We start from the raw sequence: 23,678 nt of genomic DNA on the forward strand, positions 1-23,678 counted from the left end.
CACGTGCGACCATGTATTTATTTTATTTAATGCCTGCTGAGCAGGCCTTTGGGCCTCGTGTGCCCTGCGGCATGAGATCTGGGTGGCCCGATAGCCTGTTTCTGAGATCCGGGGAAAAGACGGGGTACATAACGGTGATGCCTAAGGATGCTGTGCATATGTTAATATTATTTAAAAAAAAAAGAAAGAAAACATAAAAGCAGACATTGGCCTACCATTCCCGACTCTGCTCTGGACTGCTTTCTAGGTGGACTTTCACATGTCTAAGAGCAAGATGCTGTCACTCTCGTTAAAGAAAACAAATGACCGAAGGCGGCTGACATGTTGCCCGATGATGGAGGCTAAGCTGGACGGAAGCCAAATGTGATTGACGCGTGAATTCAGCAATAGCCGAAGAGAGCTGACCGGAAGCCCCTCTGTGTGTATATACATGTATGTGTTTTTATTTATTTTGAAAAATATGAGGCTGGCTACACAGGTAAAGCCGTCTCTGTGCCAAATAAAAGAGGGAGACAAATGGCACAAAGAACAAAGAGAAGGTGAAACAAGGTATATAATCGAAAACAAAGGAGTGAAGGGAAGTGAAATAAGCCTAAGCAAAGCCAATAGATCAGGGATTGGACACCATCTTTTTGGCTTTCTCAATACTTATTTTGTTTTGTCATGAGTTTTGTAAAACTATGCTTTTGTTTGAGCTGTAGGCCCTCGGTGTTTTAAGCAAAAAAAAGACATAGGTAAAAGCAAAAATAAATGATCTAAAATAGCATGCAGTCTGATAGTACTCCCGGGCATTGAATTGAACGACTTTGCATGTGGATGCGCTCTTTGTGATAAAGCAGAATGCCATCACTCACAGTGAAGTTAGCCAATACCTGAAGTGGGCTCACACTGCCCCCTGATGATATGGGCAGAAGAAAAATGTGACTGGCACGACAACAGGCCAATGGATGAAGAGAGCTGAAAAAATGTGAATGACACAACAGCACAACATTACACATTAAAACCGAATTGGTGAGGGAATAAATTAAAGGGATAAGCAACACAAAACAAGAAGAATAAAAAGATAACTAAAATATTTCTGAGTTAAAAAACAAGTTAATGGGGGTACATTGAAGTGAGAACTGAATGACGGGATCCTAGGGTCCTGACGGACTAGTTTCTGATCTTAATATGCTAAAAATTCACTATTAGAGGCGCGCTTTCTCTCCTGGGTGTAGCTATCATTAGTGCAGGGGATGCAGTGGCACCCGGCCCAGGCATGCGAGTGGTCCACTGCGCCCAGTTAAGTTTGCCTTCTACTGTTCCGCCCTGCGGCCGGTCATATTCCTTTATTGCACAAGGGACCATAGTCAACTTGCTAAACACTGGTTTCAGTTTTGCTAAAGGGGTTTAACAGATGCTGCTGCAGTGCGCCACTGGCCAACTCTTATTCATTATTATTAATAATTCCTTATTATCTCTGTAAATTGGCACCACCTGTGTGGTCAGGCACCATATTGTGCAGAAAGGGCCCGCATTGTATTTTGTACCACTGTTATGATGTGTTCATTCAATGTATTGCTGCTGGCAGATTGACAGCAGCCAGTGACGGCACAAACGTTTTCAACTAGTGGTGAGGGCAAAGGCAGGTACATGTGTGCACATGCATTTCCACTCCTCCACTCACAAGCTCACACACATACAAGCACCCACCAATCCACAAGAAAACTCACTCACTCACCCACCCCATTCATTCACAGGAGCACATCCTCAGACCATCCATTCACAAGCACATGCACGCACCCACTTACAGACACCCATCCACGTGTGCAAATGCACATACATTCATACACACACACAAGCACCCAAACATTCAAAAAGAACTTTCCAGGCCATGGTGGTAATGGCACAGGACCAACAGAGGACGAGAGGGGAAGCACGAAGGCACTAGAAAGAGATAGAGGCTTCAGGGAGGGAAGGCAAAAAGAGAAGTTCCTGCTATCTTCTGTCATTGGTTAACCTTGTCATGGGTCTGCCAATGAGAGGGGAACCTTCAGAGTGAGGTGGGGTTAGTGAGATGCGCTGACCCCCACCCCTCTCTATGAGGAGGCGTCATTGTTACACAGACAGCCTTGGGCACTTCAGGGCCTAAACCTGAAGCACCCAGCACTGACTGTTGGTGAGACTCCTTCTTGGTATCAGGTGGAGGACCTCACAGGGCTTTGCGGAGCTCATGAAGTCACTGCCCTCAGGGCTGTGCAATCTTCCGCCCAACAAAGCTTGGTTCATGCTGCCAGGTGCCTGCGCGTTAACGCATGTAAAGTGCCAGGCTGCCTGACCCTGACATGGTCAGAGTCTGTCAGGCTGAGATTTGCTCATCCTGAGAGACTCTCAATGCTTTGGAAAATTGAGGGGTGCAGATCCTCACCATCCGTAATGAGAGGCTGCCCCTGGCAGCAACACCGCTGCGGCTCACAGAACGCATTCTTGGTGTTGTCGGTTCTTGTACAACTGATGTCTCTTCAGTGGCCCAGAGAATGGTGTACATTTAAACGATGCTGCTCATTTCAATATGTGAACATGCGCCTCATTTGTGAGTCCCTCCTCATTATTCTCCCTATCCAAATGAAATATGAACGTCTGTGTTTTCTGTGAACTGTGAAGCAGTGTTTGTGTGTCTCTGCATTGGCTTTTTTCCAAAGGATGTGGCAAAATGGCTGGCAGGTGGCCCGTGCATGAGAAATTGATTTTGTGCCGACAGCAGTGAAGCCTCCCAGAATGCATCTGTACCATTGATAAGTTCAGCAGGGAGTGCAACTCAGCATTTGTGTTTATTTCAGATAAGATTTGAGGGTCCCGGCTTGATTCTGGGAACATTTAAGAGCGTCAGTGTTTAATGATGAATTAATGGCCTATGTGTGTTTAGTGAAAGAGTAAAAAAGCTGTTCCTGAGTCTCTCTCTGCACACAGACACAAAGGGGAGCAGGGAGGATCTGGGCACCAGATGAGCTGATACAAAGAAGTACGCTCTGGGTACAGCACGCAAGGAGATAAAGGAAAGGAGGGGTCTATTGACTTTGCGACAGAGTTGATCTGACACTGGGGCAGAACATAAGCTGTCTGGGGCAGTGACATTGGCTTGCTTACCCTGGAACGTGGTCAGTTTGGGTCTAGGACAGGAATTCTCTGGGACGCTGGGACGGAGGCAGTGACTGTGGAACAAAAACACACCGTGTCTGGGACCGAGACACACACATCTTAGGAGTAGGGATCCACTGTGAAAAAGCCACTGATTCTGGGGTAAGGAACCGTTGGGTCAGAGACGCAGATTTTGGGTTGGGAACTCACATAAACATGTGCCCCAGCAGTCCAGGAACCCCGGTGGAGGTGCGCAAGTGCATTCCTGTTCAGGCAGGAGTGCACCAGTGATCAGGCAAAATGGCGTCACTCAGAGTCAATGAATGAGGTGGGCTGACCCATTGCCCAATGCAGGGCGTCTGTTGTGGTGGGTGTAAGCAAAATGTGAATGATAATTAAAGAGATCAATGGATGAAGAGCGCTGGTCAAACGCCCCTGCATGCCTGTCTACATGTATATATTTTATTAGGAGTGTATGTGAAAAGGAGGCTTGTGCGACAGCTAAGGTGTCTCTAGGTCATACCTACAAATCGGAGGATTTACTTACAGTCCCGTGTCTTTGAAATACCTGTATGACCACAGCAGAGTCAATCATTTGTCAGGAGCCCATGACACATGGCTAACTCTGCCCCAGCAACACCTTGATTTCAGATGGACACTCCGCTCAGGAAATCTCCAACAACCCTCTAGGTCATCTGCCCCTGCATGGATGTGTTATTTATTTTTCTAATGAATGCAAACAGCATTGTTTTTGAAGTTGGACAGTAAATGTTATCTTGCTGCCTTCATTGCTAACCTCAAGTCTCCCCTTCTTGCCAGCAGTGCCCTACCAGCAGAACTCGTACGGCCCCAGCAGCGGCTCCTCCACCGCCATCCAGTGCTTCCGATGTCACGACACCTGCAAGGGCGAGGTGGTGCGCGTGCAAACCAACCACTTCCACATCAAGTGCTTCACCTGCCAAGGTAGGAGGACGCGTGCTGATGACACTCCACTGCTCTTACATCGACGCGGTTGTTAATGTAATGCCAGGCACTGCTACACCTGAACAGCACATTGCAATAACCCTCAAAGACATGCCTACTGAGACGGTCTAATCATGTGACCAAACATGGTTCTTGTGTTCCTCTGCACTTTTGTACTGTTCTGCACTGAGTGTTGTCAGATCCTCTGTTTACAGACACATATGCTAAATCTAAATCCAGTATTTTTAAAGCGTGAACTTCTCACCCCTAAGGGTCTCAAGGCGCTGGGGCCGTCGGCAGTGCTTAATTTGAGCCGGAGCTTTCCGGTGCTAAGCACCGGCACTCAATTGGTTTCCGGGGCTCGGCACCGGCACATAATTGTCAGCACCATACATAGAATAGTCTATCACATGATGGCGCTGCACATCTTATTCAGAGATGAGCAGAACATCTGTTGTTTAGGAATACAATATACATTAAAATTGCAAATACCTGCCTCCCCGGCCATTCTTTTAGCTTTGGGGACCTGGAATAATCTGAGCTGTCGCACTTGCAGGTGAGAGAGATGGTTAGTAGTTGTTTTGGCAGCGATGACAAGGGCGGTGGGTGGTGCAAGCTGCAGTGGCCTCCTGGTCAGAGCCCTGGCACCTAATTATTTACAAATTAAGCACTGGCCGTCGGTGGGTGGGGGGGGGGATTAAGTTACATGGTGCAGAGCTGAGCTGCCGCCGGCGATCAAACCGTAAGCCCTGTGCTCCTGAGTCAGCTGCCCTGGTCACTGCGCCACACCTCTCCCATGCTATTGTCCTCCCTCCCAGTGGTTTCTCTTCATCTCTCTGGCTGTAGTTAAGGCCTGGTGAACGCTGCATTAATCCCCAAATGAATATGAGTAAAATTCACAGCTCCTTCTTAATAGGTGTGGCGGTGCCATGTTGCAGTTGGGTACCAGTGATGCTGCTGTACCCATTTGTGCGCTGAGCACGGCATGAGTATGCACGGGAAAAGTGGCGAGAAATCTATGCAAAAAGATCCAAATAACCATATTATAGTAAGGCCCTTATTGTACCACGGATTGTAGTTTACGCTCTCTACTGACTGCATGGTGTCTTTGTTTTTATTGGTTTGTGTAGTAACCTGGACGTAGGATGATGCGAGATGTCGAAGCTGTTTTATGGCGATACAATGTTTTTAATTATAGACGAAAAATCCCACATTCCACATTCAGAGGTTGATGGCATCCTCTGTGTCTGGAGATATATAGAGTAGAAAGAGGGACTGACTAGAAAAGTCATTGGCAAAGTCAAAAGTCTAGCCTCGGCAATCAAGCGAGTTTGAAAACATAAGTAATATTGTGGGGCATCTGATCCCTTCTTTTTATCTCTCTTTCCCCCATCTGCCCTCTTCCTCCCTGTTGCTGCACGACGCCCCTATTTCCATTTTCTAATACTCTCTGTCATCTTCTCCCTTCTAAAATGCTTTATCCTTCTCTGGTTGTCTTGCTCTTTGTATTTTCTTCTTTTTCTTTCTCTCCCCACCTCCCTCCACATCTCTGCCTCTCCTTTTTTCCGATGTAAACTCAGACCTCAGCCACATCCTCTCCCCATTCCTTTCTCATCCGTTTCTCTTTTAACCCCTTTCTGTCCACACTCCGCCTCTATCTTCAGTCTTTCCTTCCCATTCAGATTTTTTGCCGTGTCTACGCGGCTCTCTTTGGTCTAACTGCTGCCTTCCTTCTCCCCCCCCCTCCCCGCCATGGTTTCTCCCGCTCACACATGAGCCCCATTGGTCCGTGGGTGGGCTCGCGGCCTCTTTCATGTACTGCCGCACATCCATACGGGTGCTAATTAAATTAGCGCGGGAGTCGGTTTATCGCCATATAAATAATGTGCAGCGCGTCCTCGGAGCGCGAGGCCAAACCATAAAGCCTTTTATGATGTTAATCTCATTTGCTTTTTACCGTGTGTTCGATGAGATTAACCGAGCTGGGGGAGGTACCTGGCGGCGCGCCATCGCAGGAGCCGGCCCTCAGAGCGGGGTTCGGGCTCGGCAGAGCACGGTCGATACTTTACCAACTCTCAGCCCACTTATATCCGGTGTCTGGAGCTGTCAGTCTGTACCCAAAGAACCGCTGCTTCACCTCGCATGGGCCCAGCCCCGGGAGGCTGCAGTTGGAGGGGTTCAGACTGTTGTCGACCTCCTGCGCTGCCTTGAAGAAATCTTTCATTCCAGATGCCAGTTCCGGTAATTTCCTTGAAGCTGTGTGGAAATGTTTTCTTTAATTTTCTTAGCCTCCTTCAATTACCTCCCTGAAGCTCCCCGTTCCTTCTCCCACAACCCCCTCCCAGGGACTCTCAACTCCAGTGTAGCATCAGAGTAGGCGATAGAGGTGAGGGGACAAGGAGCAAACGCGTGATCACAAGCTGGCCACTGCTTTAATGTGTTCAGCTTGGACCTGACCTGTAAGCAGTGCTTTAAATTAAGCCTGGGCAAAGCACTACGCTACGCTCACGTAGTTTGCGCTACTTCGCACTACGCGAATTGCACGTAGCACAGTGCAAACACGCGTAGCGTTGCATAGTGCAGCGGTCATTTTTTGCTTGCTCGCGGTCCTCAACGTCAAGTTGGCGACCGCGAGCAAGCAAAATGACATCACAGCGAGACTTTTTCCTCGTTAGCGATCAGCAACATCAAGTTGGTGATCGCGAGCGTGGAAAATAAACATCCCGGCGAGATTCTCAACGCGGGGAGGTCAGGTTTCTCATTGCGAGTGGTTGCGTATGCTCGCGACCGCTCGCGATGAGAAAGCTGCCGCTCGAGTAAAAATCTACTCGAGCGGCAGAAAACTACAGCTCGCACTGTGCAAGATGCCGTTTTCAATTATTGCACTGTGCCGGATGCTTGTCCGCACTGTGCAATCATTGAAAACGACATCTTGCACAGTGCGAACAGGGTACTACGCTGTTCGCGAAGTGCTACGCGTAGCTCGCGTAGTGCGAAGTGCACTTTGCGTAGCTACGCGTAGCGCTACTTCGCGAACTATGCCCAGGGTTACTTTAAATGGGCTGGTACTCACCGGTACTGAGTACCCGCACATCTCAGTTTTCTCCCCTAGAGTACCGGAATTTCTCTTTGTGTCAAGAGAGTACTGGTACTCAGGGCTTTAAGTGGGCCGGGTCTCACCGGGTCTGAGCACCGGAAGTGTTTTTTAAGGGGGCCTCGAAACGGGTCTCTATCAGGTTCTGTTTTGTGCCCTGGAAGAGGCGTTCCGTTTTTTTTTCCGGACTGCAGTGACAGTAGGCACATCGATGTGCGCATGGTGAGCGTTGTAGAGGAAGGGAAATCCTTTAAAGAGAGTCATTTTCTCTCTGGATTTCCCTTCTCTTTTTGAAACTCAGGAGCAGCAACATTGTCGTGGTGTCACCAGGGCTTTAAGTGGAAATGTCTTCAATATTATATACAAGCCATAGTTGCTGCTTATTTATCTTATGCAACTAACAACCATTGACAAAGCCAATAGTCCTGACTTGTAGGTATGATGTGCCTTGTTGTATCATATATCTGGACGCAATGACAGGAACAGCAAAATACAAGTCGGGCGGCACACTGTGCTAAACACAGATTTTTAGCTCACGTGTTTTTAAACCACACCCTTTTAATTACATTGATCACGCCCCTTTGAGAGACCCCCTAGTTTTTTCTTCCCTCTGAAAGCCCTGCCGGTGCTCCTAGAGGCAAGCTGGTGTCGGCTCTGGGTTATGGGTACATGCAGCGCAGGTGCTGCTGAATACCTCCAGGGGGAGCGTGCTCTGACAGTCAACAGTGAGTGTATTCCAGCGCCAGGTTGCTGCTGCTGCCTTACACTCTTTACTGACAGCGTGACAGGAATAAGGAGATGTGGGCTGATGGACAGAGCTCCCGACATTGGAACTTTTGCATTGTCAGATAGACTGTAAGGCTGCAGCGCTGGAATACACTGTCAGAGCGCCCAACGCCTTTGGCCAAGTTCCACTCATGTGTACAGTGCGCAATTAGGACTTTTTGGCAATTCTATATAGCGCACACTTGGCAGGAGGGTATTAAAGCACTTTAAATGAGTAGTGCAAGTTCTGCACGAAAGCATACTTTATTTTGTTTTTATGGCACAGGCACAGAGAGCTGAAATCCCAGCTTCTGCCCACCATCCTGTTATTCTAGGAGATCTCCCCGTACCATAAACACACAAAAAAAGATGTTTTCATGTAAAACTTCTGCTTCTCAAGTAAAAAGCTTTAATGCCCTCTGGCCAAGTTCGCACAATATTTAACTGCAAAAAACACCAATTACGCCGTGCACATATGAAGAAACTTGGCCGAACGACAAAAGAGCGCTTTTCCATTGAATAAGAAAATGCCACCATTGTTAAATACCAGCCTCGAAGCCAAGCCCCTACGAGACACTCAAGACCCATCCCAATACATTTGGTGAGTACCGGCACTTGTCTTTTTCCATTTAAAGCACTGCCTGTGAACACAAAAGGCCCACCCACTTGTATCACCAATGGGAATGGGCAGATGATGAAGTATAGGAGGTGGAGGATTAGGACTGGCACCAAGTATAGATAGTTTCGGCTGGGGAGCTGTCTCAGGAAAGGCCGGTCCTGCCTGCTAGTCTCTGTACCCTAAAAGCTGCAGCGTAGCTTGCCTGCTACTTGTCGGGTTCTCACTCACACCTGGAGCCTGGCCTGGTAGGAACCCATCAGCACCTTTGGAAGTAGATGTTGGCCTGCAGGAAGCACTCTGTGCATACACCGCTAGCTCGGGAGCTTGATTCAGCTCTGGAGGAGAGATGATGGTGCCCTCACAGCCGCAGCATGGCCTGGCCAGGAGCAGTCGGTGCCTTCAGGGCAGCAGCAGGGCCTGTCACGGACATGTTTGTATGCAGTGCTTTAAATGGGCCAGTATTGTCACTTATTTTGAGAGGGAGAGTACCTGCACTTCTCAAGAGAAATGCTACACTTTTAATTGGAGAATACCGGCACTTCTCAGAGACATGCAGGTACTCTGCACTTCTATTTTTCCATTTCAAGCACTGTTCGTACCCTTAAAGCTGAAGCGTGGGGTAGCAGGGAGAGATGGTCCTCACCAGACTAGGGCATGTTCTAAGGGAGCTAACAGTGTCTTTGGAGCTGCAGCAGAACCTGGCGCAAAGGTGCCAGGGAGTCCTAGCTGGGCCATGGCGTGCAAGTAAGCGAGCTGACAGCCAGCACCAATGATTCCTCCCAAGGACGTCAGAAGTGATGTCATGCACAGTCCTATCACCATTATCCGCCCGCCATAGTGAGGGCAATTAGTACCATGTATTGGACTTGGGGAATTGTTAATGCCCGCAAAGGAGGGTAAAGGATACTTGGTAAATTGCTTGGTCATCATCAGTGCCCGCATGGCTGGAGTAAAAAATGTTACCGTGCAGGGCGACCTTTAGCAGTACCCAGAGTGCTGGAGCAAGGAATGCCAAGGGCCGTGCCAGGGGCTTTACTAGTGCTTACAGAGCAGTGGCAAGAAATGCCATTCACAGGGCTGGTGGCATTAAGAGGGCCTTTAATCATTAGCCGGTTCATCGTGCCACAATATGGCGAGCTTTATAAGTACCAAGAGAACTGTCAAAAGTGTTTTAAGTATCATATTAAAAAATGAATAAACATCACTATCATTTTAAATAGTCAAGAGGCTCAATGCCGTTCTTAGCTGCCCTCTGCTACCTGAGCCAGGTGTCTGAATTCCTGAATACCAATGGTGCCCGGTCCATGCCACCTTCTTCCAGCACCATGCACTGCCTGTCTCTTAGGCTCGCTCTTGCAAGTTCTTTTTCATTACCTTTTTCTCCCTTTGATAATATCTTCATTTTCTCGCTTCCTGCTGCTTTCTCCATCTTCTGCATTTCTTTCTCTTTCTCTGAGCCAATGTCTGACAATTAAAAATAAGTGCCCGCCCGCCCACATAAATCAGTGCTTGTGGCCACCGCCTGCAGCCATCAGCACCAATTAATTACTTGGCACAATATTTTGGACTTTATCCGTGCCCACAGAGGTTGGCCATGCTATTGCTAGATCGATGAATAAATTAATCATTTATAGAGCACCAACGTCAATCAGAAGGCTTTTTGGAGCTTCTGACCCCATTCGTACACTCAAAACTGGCACAAGAAGGTCAGGCAGAAATGTTGCTGGATTCTCACTTCTCATAGATTTGAAACTAAATGGTCCTCACATGATGGCGCCTCCGTTATTACTGAAGTGCTCAATAAGTTATCAAGCATGAATGATGGGCCATTGCTTTTACTGCACTTCAATACATGTGCCTTGTTCATGACACTATAGAACGTCTAAAAAAGAAATAAAATGTCACGATGGTTGCTGTTTTAATACCAAGACAGGCTTGTGCAGACAGCAGATCTGTAGACTGCTAAAGGAGTGTTCAGTTTGTGGCCTAACGGCTAGAGCGTCAACCTTGAAGCTGGGGAACCAGGTTCCAGTCTTTGCAGGGACGCTCAACATCCTGTGATTCTGGGCAAATCACGTAATCTCCCCGTGCCTTCCAAAAATGAATGTGTCCAACTGTAACGCAACTGGTGCTCATGTAAAGTGATCTGATACCTTCGGTCGAGTTCGGACTATATAAAACTAAATGAAAAAAATTCCCAATGAAGGTAATTCACCCCTATATTTAGTCAATGCGAAATGAACTCCCATATATCACTGCCGTTGTTACATGCTAGTCTATAGACAGATTACTAACTGTGCATCAATAGGAGATATCAATTGATCAAGTCTCCAGCATCTGTCTTCTGATTGGACAAGAGGGATGCTTGTTTCACTGTAAGCATGTTTTACCATACCACCAAATCTAAGCATCCTGTTATACATTGGCTCTGCTCTTTAAGTACTTTCTTTGTACCACGAATATGAAGTGTACTTAGGGAGGTGAACATTTTAATTCTGTGAACCACCACAAAAGTAGCAAAAAGCAAGAAAAGGTACAAAGGGTGAGGGGATATGTTAGCAGATTTTTACACTTCTGCTGATGCATGCACATGTACACGTCATAATGCACGTGAGTGCCTAAAGAATGACGCCATCGTCGAAGCAGCCACTTCACCATGGCCTTTTTTTGGGATGTGCTTCACAGTATCATTAAAACACATTTTGTGTTTTTTACCAGTGATCTGCAGCATCACCTAAAAGCATTGCAAAACCAATAGTTCCCAAAGGCGAGGCCTATTAAGCTTTCCAATGCTTGTACCGTTATGGTATTGAAGAAGGCTTCTCTCCAGAACTCCCTGCTGCTGTTCTTCTCTTATTCAACAGTGCTGCAATCCCACATCCCTCTTTGTCTTAATCCTCCCGCATGCAGCATCACTCCATGCTGCTCACTCATCAGCACCCTGACATGTGATGAGCAGATGCCCATGAGCTATGCCAAGAGTTCCCCAGCGGCACAACGCAAGCAGTATGAGCTTGTTCAGAGTGATGCACTGAACGGCACGCCAGGGGAGTGGCCTAGAACAAGCAATGCAAGGCAAATGTGTACAAACCCAAATAAATATCCTATGGTCAGTGCGGTCTTAATGCATGGGCACGCTGGGCAGTTGCTCGGGGTCCCCACGAGTGTAGGGGCAGCACGCAGACCAGAATTTAACACTAATTTTCCGTTAAACATTTTCATTCCTGTGAGTGGTTGTGTTGGCAGGGCCCAGTGCACTGCTTTGCCCAGGCCTATAATGCTGTTAAGACAGCCCTGCTTATGGTGTGTTTTACAATTTCATGGCCTGGTTTGGGAGGGTCCCGTGGCAAACAAGCAATGTTGGGCTCCAGTTGTAGCAAATGAGGTCATGTACCTCTAGTGCCCTATTGGACCCAAACTTAATGCTAGATTATCCCTTTAGCACTTGACTCACAATAGCAAGGTAGATCCGTTCTGGTCTTAAATATAAAGGTGATGTGGGTAAGACTCTCGGAATTCTGCAAAGCACAACAATACTTAGTATATGAATTTCGAGCCATTGTTTTTTACATTAAGAAAAGAAAAAATACTTTTATACACAAACAGCACTAGCAAAAAAGATTAACACAATGAAAATCATAGCTCTCTAGTACAGTCACTTCCTTTCTAAAGGTCTTGTATTAGCCATTTTTTTGCATGCACCAAAGAAATGCATTGTGGTATTGTGATCAAATGCAGCCGGAAATATATACATAAGACTCGTGAACGGCACCAAAGTGGTCACAAGAGGATTGGTGCATGTTGGTGGAGCCATAATTAATTGGCCAGCAAGGAACCAATAAGAGAGAAGCAACCTCAGTATAAAAGAACACGGCGAGGAAGTAATTTTATGCCATGGCATTGATAAAGACAAGTTGTAGTCGAAACGCGTCTGCCGATCACATTTGAATGGAAGTTTTGACACGCTGAGTGCTCCTGGTTCCTTCCATTGGGACATTGGTGAGAAATATATATATATATCCGAAAAGACAATCCTGCTCCAACGAAGAAGAGACACGTATAACAGGTATGTAGGAATAGGGCTTATTTATTGATTGTCAGGTCTCCCACGACCCTGCATTGAAAGAGAGACGCGTTTCGCCTGCGCAGCAGGCTTCATCAATCTAGACATATGAAAACGAAGGTTACAGGGACATTATAGTTAAGAAATGGAAAACAAAAAACCTAAGAAAATTCACTAAAAAAACAATGGTTACAGAGACGTTATAGTTAGGATCAGGTTTCACTCGTACAAAACCAGAGAAATTCAGCAGTTATCATTAGCTGACCTAACTATAACTTGCAACCCTGGAATGCACGGCTTATGACCTCACATATCAGTGACATCACTGATGACATCTCAAATGACATCACTGACGATGTGAAGCCTGAGCCTAGCTATAACATTTCTGTAACCTTTGTTTTTTTTCAGTGAATTTCTAAGGTTTTTTTTAATTCCATTTCCTAACTATCACATCCCTGAAGAGCCCATTCACAGATTTATCCTTGGCATGCAAAGTGGGCACAGCAAATGGAGTCTGCACATCAAGGGTGGCAACTGTAGGCCTAGTGCCTGAACACCAGGCTCCCTGTAATCAAATGATGTTAAAACTTAAAATCATACTAACATTTTACCACCCCCTTCCCCCAAAAGATTTCCTAGCACTAGGGGTGATCTACAGCCGCGATCTTTGAAATCATATATTGCTGTATACTTTCTTCCACTCTGATGGGTTTCTGCAGCTCCAGGGACATAGATGAGGGTAAACAGAGGTCGAAGTGGGCAGATCGGAGGGGCACACTTCCCCTACTTTTTGTGTAAAGACAACTGTCCCAGGACGGGTAATTCTGACAGCTGAAATGCTTCAGATGAAGTGCAGTGGCAGCTCTTCCACTAAGGCGGAGGAGCATTGCCCCACTGCTCTTTGAGCAGCTCAAAATGGAAAAAAATAATGATAATAACGCAATGTTATTATCATTTTATTTTTCAGTACTGGCTCAGTTCTAGGTGGGAGCGGGGTGGGGCTGGGCTGTCCAGAGCAGAGGGAGGAGAGGTGGGCACTCTCTTAGGTGCACATGACGGTTTGGCCATTGACCTTGGGCTGGCCAAACAGCCGAGCACACTTAGCATGTTCTTCACCCGGCTGTATTGCACAGCTTGGGTGGAGAGCATGCACAGGCTCCCAGTCCCTGTCTGAGCACCGAACTACAGTGCTTGGACCAATCACGACACTGCTGTCATGCTGGTGACAGTGGCGTCGTGATTGGCTAGGAGAGCCTGGGAGCCTGTGTCCTTCCTGCTTCTGGAGTCAGTCGATCGAAGAGGACTGAGAGGCAGCATCTGGCCTGCAGGAAAGTGATTTTTTTATTTTTCAGCCCCCTCTCCGCCACCCCCTTAAATGTGCACAACTGATTAATCTGCAAATGTAAAGGGTGCTTGGAAGCCAGAATTGGCTTTAATTGGTGGAATCACCCAAAGCTTCCTTATAACACAGATTTATTATTTTTCAGTGGCAGTGCAAGGGAGTTACCAGCTGAGCTGTGAAATCTGTGCTTTTAAGGGACAGTTATATAAATAAAATTGCATTAGGTATGGTCAGGTATTACTAAAATCTGTGTTTTGGAGACACCTTTGTATCCTAAACCTTTTTGCTCATTTTGTAGTAGCCTATCTTATACTGTGTGTGATGCAAGTTTACAATAATGACTTAAAAATTTAACAGTGATATCTGTCACAGGCTTGGACGTTGTAGCACTAGAAATGCATATCACCATTCTCCACTGCACCAACCAGGATTCAATTCGTTGGTTCTCTGGGTACATGCAGAGACATCTGCAGTGCATTAACTAATAGATGTTTCATAATGTTCTATTGTGCTTTCCCCACTGATTAGCTTAACTTGCATTTAGCAGTAGTTGCTCTCTGGAAGATGGCTACACTTTGGGATCGCCCTCGATCTCAGAGCCATGCACTTGATCTCAATTTTTGTAAATGGAGGCTCCCTAAGCACACGCACGGGGGATCCACCAAGATAGAAATGGAAACCTAGAGAATGCTCATTCAGAAATCATATACAGCAGCACATCATGCTCTAAAGTAATGCAGGAGTCATTACCGTTTCAGTTTTATGCAGCGCCATTTTGGCAGAAGGACATTAGGACAAATCACGAGCGCCAGATTACATTACACAAGGTCAGCTTTTTTTAAGGCTGGAGAAGATTAAGTGATTTGTCCAGAAGCACAGGCTGGTGATCTGATGCCGGAACTCGGGTCTGGGGCTTCAATTCCAAAGTCGGAAACTCCTCCTCCTTAGATGGTGTAAATGGTAACATTCACTACAGTTATGTGGGCACTCATTTTACAACAAAAGAACCTAGTTTAAAGTGTTCAGAAAGTGCAGTAAGCCCATTGAATCAATCAATTAATCAGCATTTAAAAAGTGCAAAACAGTCACCCGTAGGGGTATGTTGGCACTGTGGCTCCATCGAAGAGCCAGGTCTTGAGTCTCTTTCTGAAGTCTGCCAGCGAGGGGGCTGTGCGGGCAGGGGAGGGTCGCTCCAGGTCTTGACAGCGATGTAGTAGAAGGAGTGGCCACTGCTACAACTGCGACTCATGCAAGGTGTGTGCGAGGGCGAGTGAAGAAGAACTGTCTGGAGGGTTGGTGGAAGTTCAATCGATGGTTGATGTAATTAATCGGTGCATGTTTTTCTAGATGTGTGCAGATAGAAAAAATAATCTAACTTTAGAGCTGGCATATATTCCTCACAACAGCAATCCATATTAGATGTATAGCACATGTTAAAAATATGTGGTGTTAGAAAATATGTCTAAATTGTCAATATGCACGAGCAGAATTTACAGGCAGTTTACGCAGTATGTGCATTGTGTATGGTACACGCTCATGGACCTGAACAACAAGACGTGGTACCTTAATATATGGAATGCCGTGACATTCCATATGCCTCATGTGTTGCTTTTTTTGCCCAGTCTTTTGTGCATCACCTGCTTTCATTCTGCTCTGATCTGACACAGTCACAGACTGACAGGTATTCTGGGCTTCCCTGTCAGCTTCTTGTTCTTTCAGCGGTCCCTGGACCTTGTGATCATCTCTCGTCTCTGAGACATCAGTGGTCCTCGGTGAGAAGTGGCAGCTTTGTGTTTGTTCATCCTTGAGGCAGCATCAGGAAGAGAATCTTGTTAACCACATATCCAGGGGGTGACACAGGCCCCTGCGGTGCGGGAGGGGAGTGGGGGGGGGGGGCAGCGGCGTAGCGTGAGTTGCCAGCACCCGGGACAAGGCAAGCATTGCGCCGCCTAACGCGTGGACCATTAGCACTTACTGGCACAAAATGTTAAAAGAAAAAAAATGTGTACACATTTTTTTCTTTTATAATATTTGCACCCTGGGCAGCCGCTCTTTTGACCCATGCCCACGCTACCATGCTACGTCACTGGGGGGCAATCCTTCATGGGGCCCCCAACCCGTCAGGGGTCCCATTATGGGTGTGATATAGAAGACTCGGGCCCCCTCATCTCATTCTGCGGAGGGGTGGGGGGGGGGCATCATCTTCTAGGCTACTCCACACACAGAAGCGGCCTTGCCCTTCTTTCCAGGCCCAAGAGCCTGTTTTAATCTCTAGTCTGTATCCACTGACCCTGAACGTGATTGCTCGTTGCCCTCGTTTATTCTCCTGTGGAGAAGCTATGGGGCAGCCCCTGCTACGAAATCTCAGGCAGTTCATAAAAAAATGAAGAGTTGGAGAATGTGCAGCTGGAATCAGGGAATGCTTATTTGTTTTGTAATTTCCTGCTGAAGTGGAATCGTTTTCAATGCAGAATTTTGTAAATTAATGCACACGATTATGATATTATGAATAGGGTTAATTTGTAATCTGAGCAGGATTATTTGACCCAAAGTGCGCAGTATTCTTCAAAATTAATACAATGAATTAATTCAAACAATATGTGGCATATTTAACGTGAACATGCAGAAAGAGAATTTAAAAAAAAGAACTCCATTTTTCAGGAGGAACAACACCCTGCATACATTTGTATCTTTTTGCGTCGAGGTGCAGTGTTCTCCTGTGCTTAATTTGAGCCAGTGGTTGACAGTGCTCAGCACCAGCACTCAATTGTCAACACCCACGCTTATCACAGTCTGCCACATGGTGACACTGCCTGTCTACTTTACAGATGAGCACAACAACAGTTGTTTATTAATTCAATATGCATTAAAAATGTCTGATACCTTCTGCCCAAGCCATTCTTATAGCTTTGGGGGCCTGGAATTGTCGGAATCGTCACACTTCTAGGAGTGTGATGCTTAGTAGTTGTCCTGGTAATTTCATTGACAGAGAAAGCAGGTGCAGTGGGTAGTGCAAGTTGCAGAGGGCTCCTGGCGAGGGCCCTGGCACTTGATTTTTACAAATCAAGCACTGGTGGTTCTCTGAGAAATAAGGGCAGCCAGTGGCGGCTCCTCCGCCAAGGAGGAGGTGCGTCGCCTCACTGCTTGCCAGCAGTGAAATAAAGGAAAAATAAAACAATAATAACTCAAGGTTGTTATCATTTAATTTTTGCCAGCTGCGGAAGCTTTGCGGGCAGGACGGGGTTACCCTGATAACAGAGGAGCAGTGGGAGGAGTGGTGGTACACTTTAAGTGCGCATGACTGTTTGGCTGGCCGTCTTTTGCATTTTCTCACCCAGTCTGTAAGATAGCCTGGGTGGAGAACATACCCAGGCTCCCACTGCCTGTCTGAGTACCGAACACGGTGCTCAGACCAATCACAACGCTACATTGCAGCATTGTGATTGGCTTAGGGGAGCCTGTGTGCTTCTTGTTCTGTTCTGGGCAGGAGCGATGACGAGGGATGACGTGGAGAGACGCAGCGAGGAAGTATGTTGTTTTTACACCTCCTTACCCTCCCCCCCATCCCATCACCCCCAATCTTTACTGGCCGCCACTTAGTGCAGGGTTAAAAAATAAAAACACCGCCCCTTTATTTAATACACAAACAAAGTGTTCTTGAAATGGAATGCAAAGCGTTCGTTTAAGAAAATATTACTGTTTTATGAATTAACAGAGACAGCATTCAAAGAGGAGCAATCACTGTCTGAAACAAGCGCCTGTTCTTTGAATGGGAAATGAGGCATTGCAACACTAGCCAGTGTTACCTTCATTTGGCCTCATATGTGAGGTGCAGCTGGAGTCCACATAGTACAGCAAGCCAGGGACAAAGGGAGCTTAAAGATTTTTATTTCCAGCCTCGAAAATCGTAAACTTAGGAAAAATGTCACCGTTAAAACACACAAACTGCACCCACTTATCCAGACGCCACTTATGGGCATACATGTACCCCCTGCAGTGGCTCACTCAGACAGCACAAAAGTGATGGATGGGAGTGTTTGAATATAAATGAATCTTTGGCAATCTGTATTTCATTCCATTGGTTTTCAGATTGTCTATGTATTTCGGAAAGGGGCCACCTATATGCAAAAAAGTCTTTGTACGAACTCCAAAGTTACTATCTAGCCCTCACTGCCAGGACAACAGAGACACAAGCAACCACATTCACATATTAGTCTGGCAGTCTTTGATAGTCTGACTGAATGTTGTGCTTACATATTGTGGTGTAGTATGAGAAACTGAATTTCCAGTTTTTTTGCAACTTTTTTCCAAAAACTAGATATGGCAATTAAATCAAGGTATAAGCATTACCTTGAACACCTAACTACTTTCTACACTTTTCTTCCAGTTCTTCCAATATCCATTAAATTATTCATTCACATTCATGATCATGCTTCATGAGAGGAAACACTACTGAACCAGAAATCATTCATGCCTGCCTTTTGCTTAATGCAAGAGTACAGTTAGCAGGTTGGGCTGTTAGTGCAGGAGTTGGGGGAGTCTCTTCCACGTGGGGCAGATGCCAGAAGGGCCATGCTGAACAGATGCCTCCTTTCAAAGGATTTCACAAAGCGCTTTTTGAAGCAGGGCCAAACTGTTGGCAAACCAGTTGGTTCAGAAGCGATAGAAGTTGATCACATGACCGTCCTCAAGAGGATCTAAGTCAGTTTTCAGTAGCGGTAGAGGTAGGGTTGCACTAGGCTCAGACTCTACCACCGACAGGGGTCCATAGCAGGGGCCCATAGCAGGGGTTCATAGCAGTAAAACAGCACCCTTGCTCCATGAGAGCAACCTTTCATCAAGGCTCCTCACTGAAGTTGATGGGCAGGCCAACAAAAACAAGCGATACAGTGAACATAGTAAAATAAGTAGTATATCTTGACCATACCATCTACCTTAAAATGAAGAACGTAAGACAGCTAGAAGTCTCAAGTCAATTGGTGGATTATCCAGGATTCTCCGAAAACACTTTACCGCTATGAAAACGTTTCGCCCTTAAGCGACAGGGTGGTATTTGGTGAAGCTGTGCAGGGCACGTGTGCAGAAATGAGCTGGACAATTGCGGAAAATGTCAAGGAAATGACTTAGCGCTAATGCAGAGGGATGGTAATGACCAATGTGGGGACCAGTCCTGTTAAAAGTGTGTGCCATCAGCGGAGGATTCCCCCAACACATGGGTTAAATGCCCTGACCCACTGCTGGCTCCTTCAAGATGGCTAGATCTGCACATGGCTTCTGGGCAAGAGTGTTTCCCATCTAGAGTCCAAGTGTTACCACATACCTGTTATATTAGCTTTCTTAACAGACACTCATTGTTGTGGTTTTTGTAGAAAACCTCTCAGCACACAGTTATTTCATCCATGTTCCTGTTTATGTTGAAGCACTGGTACACACAATAAGGCTTTTCTAGGTTAATATCTTCTTTGGTTCTTCTTCAAGCACCAGCAGTGATGGAGGCCCCGAAGAGCCATCTAAAGGGCCTCAGTTCAAGAAGCATAGATCAGATCAGAAAGGCCTGCTTCTAAGTCTGATGATCACTCCATTCAGTGCTATGGGGGATCTCTGCCGTTAAGTTACCCCTGCTCTTCTCAAGATGGTTGTCAGCGTTGACAACCCGGTATCATGCCAGATCTTCAAGCATGAAGTCAATCCAGAGTAACCTTATATAGCACTGTAGAATATCATTGAGGGTGAATATGCTTAGATCTTAGCGCACGCCTTACAACTCTGGAACACAGATGGCATTTCTTTGAGGCGGTCTCCCTGGTAGGACAGTTTACTTGGCTCACAAGTCTTCATCGGAATAGGAGTGGGCGCATGAGAACATTTCTCTCGAGCACTCTACTTACTGTGGCCCTCCTTCAGGCTTGGATGAGCTGGTTTACAAAGAAGCAGAGCCTGGTGGGAAAAGTGACCAGTTTGTATGGTCCACTTTGATATTCCTGCCAAAGCTCGGAAATGGGACAGATAGCTTCTACAATACCGGTCATTCTGCCAAAAATCCGCTAACAACAAAAGTGCAGGTGGTGGCACTGGTCCTAAGTATGTTGTTTTAGGCCTACCTCCAGCTCCAGAATCTCTTCTCTCCTAGAACAAAGCTCTGCTTGTCCACAGAATGACCGTAATAGCTATCCTGGCGTTGCCTTATCTGGACCGCCCGAGGACTTGCAGCCCATTAAGCTTCAAAGGAATATGCCATGGCCTAAGAGGAATGCGGAGGAGGCACCATCAGCCACCAACAGGAATCTGCAGATAGATTACAATACTCAACCGACTCCTTCCCCTAAAATAAACATACATATTGATACACAACAAAACCGGCGACACAGTTAGAGAAAGGTAAATGCACTTAATAACGTAAAACCCAAGAGAACAATGTCTCATTAGTAACTACTTGCCGTGTGACCTTGTAGTAGGTTTGTGGTACCTGTGTGTTTGGGCGCCAAGGTAGTTGGTTCCATGGATGTCTGTGCCAAGGAAATGAACGGTGCTGTGTGGTTAGGAATCATTTTGTGCACAATTATTAAAGTAAAACCTCTGGGTACTACACAGAGGTCTTAATGGATTTTCCTTTATTCGCCTTCTATTGGCCAGGTTCTATTTTAGGTTTTTTATACTGACTTTGTCTCTTCCTTTTCACAAGCTTCCATAGATAAGAGTTCATGACGTATAGCCATTATACCTTTGCTATTGTGGGTATTCGTGTGGGTGAAAAGAGTGGGACTAAGATGAGGAAAGTAAAGTTGCCTGCTTTCTATACACAAGTTAGAGAACCTCTGAGCACCCCTGCAGTCATTGCTCCATAGGGAGAAGGCCCTCTTGGTAAGCTCATAGCGGGAGAACAAGATGACCCTCTCGAGAGTCCCAAGGCATAAGAGTCCAAAGTAGGCCAGGGCAAATTGTGCCAGCATAATCTAGTGTAATTGTGGTAATTTCACTCTACTCCTGTTCTGCAAAATTACGCTTTTACGCCACACCCCGTAATTATGCATCATTGAACGCCTGGAAATTACAGAATATATGTGATTTTGGCTTTAAGAGAGAGTCATGTACAGACATTAAAATGCTTAATACACCCTGGCCAATGCTTCTTCTGTGAGCATTTTTAATTATGAAGCAGAACAATACAGCACCCACTCTGCTTTCTGCTCTTCTGTGTCAAATGATTCCAAGTGGTGCACTCAGCCGGCCACCGTATTCAATTTGTTTCTAGTAAAAGCAAATAACAAATACATATGGCTCCTACGCTTCTTACACACTAAACTCCCATCAAATCCCAATGTCTCATTGTAAGTGCTATGTTGATAAGCTGGCATGACTTTCTGTGAAACAAAGATGTCCGTCAAAATGTCATCCTTAAAAATGGTCTCCTTATTCATATACTCATTTATTCAAAAGGGTATCTCTAAGAGAAAAGTGTTTAATGGCAGCAAGTGATAAGCAAAGTGGTGACATTGAAAATAAGTTGGCAAGCAAGCAATAGTCATTGATTAATTACTCATTATTTCTAGTCATTAATTTAATGAATTGCACAATATTTCTTGCAGTTCACAATATTTGTAGAAAAAGATCAACAGTACCAAAATATCCAAAAGAAGAGCAACGTTATTACTGCTTTTTAGTACTTGATTGGCCCTATTTGAGTAGATAGCTAAGGTGTAGGCCTGGGTGGTAAATGCCGTTCCACTTGCGGAATTTGGGTAATTTTGCGTTTCGCGGAGAACGTGCAATTGGCCAAAATTTTGCATTTCGTGGCTTCGCGGAATTTTTTGCTTGCTCGCGTTCTCAAAATGCGTGTTCGCGAGATATTTCCCCACGAGCACACAAACAGCATTCGCGAACAAGCAATTCCGCGTGTTTGCGGAATTTCTGTGTGTTCGCGGAGATTTTTTACCATTTCACAGAGCTTTGCGTAGCGCAACTACGCAATTTCCACCCACCCCTACTAAGGTGCACAATATTTTGTTGGAGCTTCAGTCGCTACAGTCTCTAACGACTGATTCAACACACCCAGCTCTATTGTTGAAATGTCATTGGAAAACACAATTGAAAGTCCAATCAATGATAATTGGCAGAACAGTATTTTCAAATATTGGATTTAAATACTTGTTATAAGTCTATCATATAGTATTGGAGAAAAAGTATATTTCTTATTTATTTTTAAATAAAAATAGCACTTTTTTAAACCCTGAAATGCAAAACCATTTTAACTATATAGCATCCAGCATTGCTGGTTACTCTTCCAGTTGTAAAAATATGTCATCTAAGCTGTACCACAACCGTAGTGAATTTATAGCCTCGTACAAATCCGAGAACTGTGAACCATAAAATATAGAAAAATAGATAAGTCACTGGTCAACAGAGATTTTGACAGAATTTTAATCTTACTGATAAATCCGTTGTGGAAAAGGTGCATCTCCTCATACTAGTTATGACATTCAGGTTTCTCAGAAAAAAATATTCTGTTCTTCAGTTTACCTCAACGATTTTTCTCTGGTAGCTGTTTGGGTAGTCCCTCTGGATGTTGTTCTCAACTTATGTTTTCAACAATTCGGATTGCAACTACCTTTCCTTATATTTTTGTGACTTTAGGTTATTTATCCATGTATTGGTGATTAACCTATGTGAAATAATATTCATAAAATAGATATCAACCAGTTTAATCAACAATATATGTTTATAAACTGTCTTATTGCAAATAATGAGAACTAAACAATGCTGTTGAACTGATTATAAAAACTTAGTAGTGTTTGTTTGATTTTTTTACCATGGCATTTATTAATTTCTGTTAGTAGCAGTTGTTTTACCACAGTGTTTTGTCTAACATGAACATTGAGGGTTCCAGTGAAACATAAATGTCCTTTTAATTAAATTATGGCTAAAATGACTGTAAGAAACTGGATTATTCTTTGCAAAGGATGTGAGTCCTTCACAAGCAAGAAGTCCACACATTTCTCTTTACTGGGAACCAAGTACCCATTGTAGCTCTTGACTCTCTCTGGGTCGCGAAGCAAATCTGCCCAAGACCTTCTCGGGGACGGGGGTGTGGACTAGTAAACCAGCTCAATAATATGCAACTACAACACTCAATAAATCATTGTCCAGTCAGTGATTTATTTCTTACAAAACGGAAAAGTACTTTATTACACAGATACTGCTAAAAAATATGCATTTGTTTACGAATATCTACAATTAGACAGATGATAACATGTATTGTGACACCCTCATAATACATTACACTAATGTTTTTAGATGAAATGTGCCCTTTTTAAATACTGTTTGCTTTTATGGCTCTCAGCTGCCGAATAAAGTACTTTTTGACCTTGACTTTGACATTACACCACTAGTAGGTCCTGAACCCTATAACCCCAAAACACCCTACCTATACTAGAAACAATATGAGAGAGTGTCATTATCAACAAGTCGGGGCTACTTACTTTGTCACGGTGTCACCACTTAAATAAAAGCAGAAAAATGTCATAATACATTATTGCAACACCACTGGAATCAAGAAGGATGAAGTATGCGTAGGGTGTTGAAGCAGGCAGTGGATACGGCGTTGATCTGGCGGTTCATACTGAGCGATGAGTCCAATATGATGCAGAGGTTGTGTGCATGGTCTGTTGGGGTGGGTCTGGCTTCCGAGGACGGGGAGCCACCAGGTGTCATCCCAAGC

General features: G+C 45.3%; 1 protein-coding gene across 2 annotated transcripts in view; it reads left to right on the forward strand.

Annotated features, from left to right (window-relative positions):
- ABLIM3 (actin binding LIM protein family member 3) overlaps positions 1 to 23,678 on the forward strand; it is a 401,433-nt gene that overhangs the window by 172,971 nt on the left and 204,784 nt on the right. For both annotated transcript variants that reach the window (XR_014966685.1, XM_085618162.1), the window contains exon 2: positions 3,937 to 4,080. Coding sequence is in view for 1 of the 2 variants with exons in the window: in XM_085618162.1 (XP_085474288.1) it covers positions 3,937 to 4,080 (144 nt within the window). In the remaining variant the exon portion in view is untranslated. The remainder of the gene's footprint in view (positions 1 to 3,936; positions 4,081 to 23,678) is intronic.

This window comes from Triturus cristatus, chromosome 7, assembly GCF_964204655.1.
Source record: "Triturus cristatus chromosome 7, aTriCri1.1, whole genome shotgun sequence".
NCBI classification, from domain to species: Eukaryota; Metazoa; Chordata; class Amphibia; order Caudata; family Salamandridae; genus Triturus; species Triturus cristatus.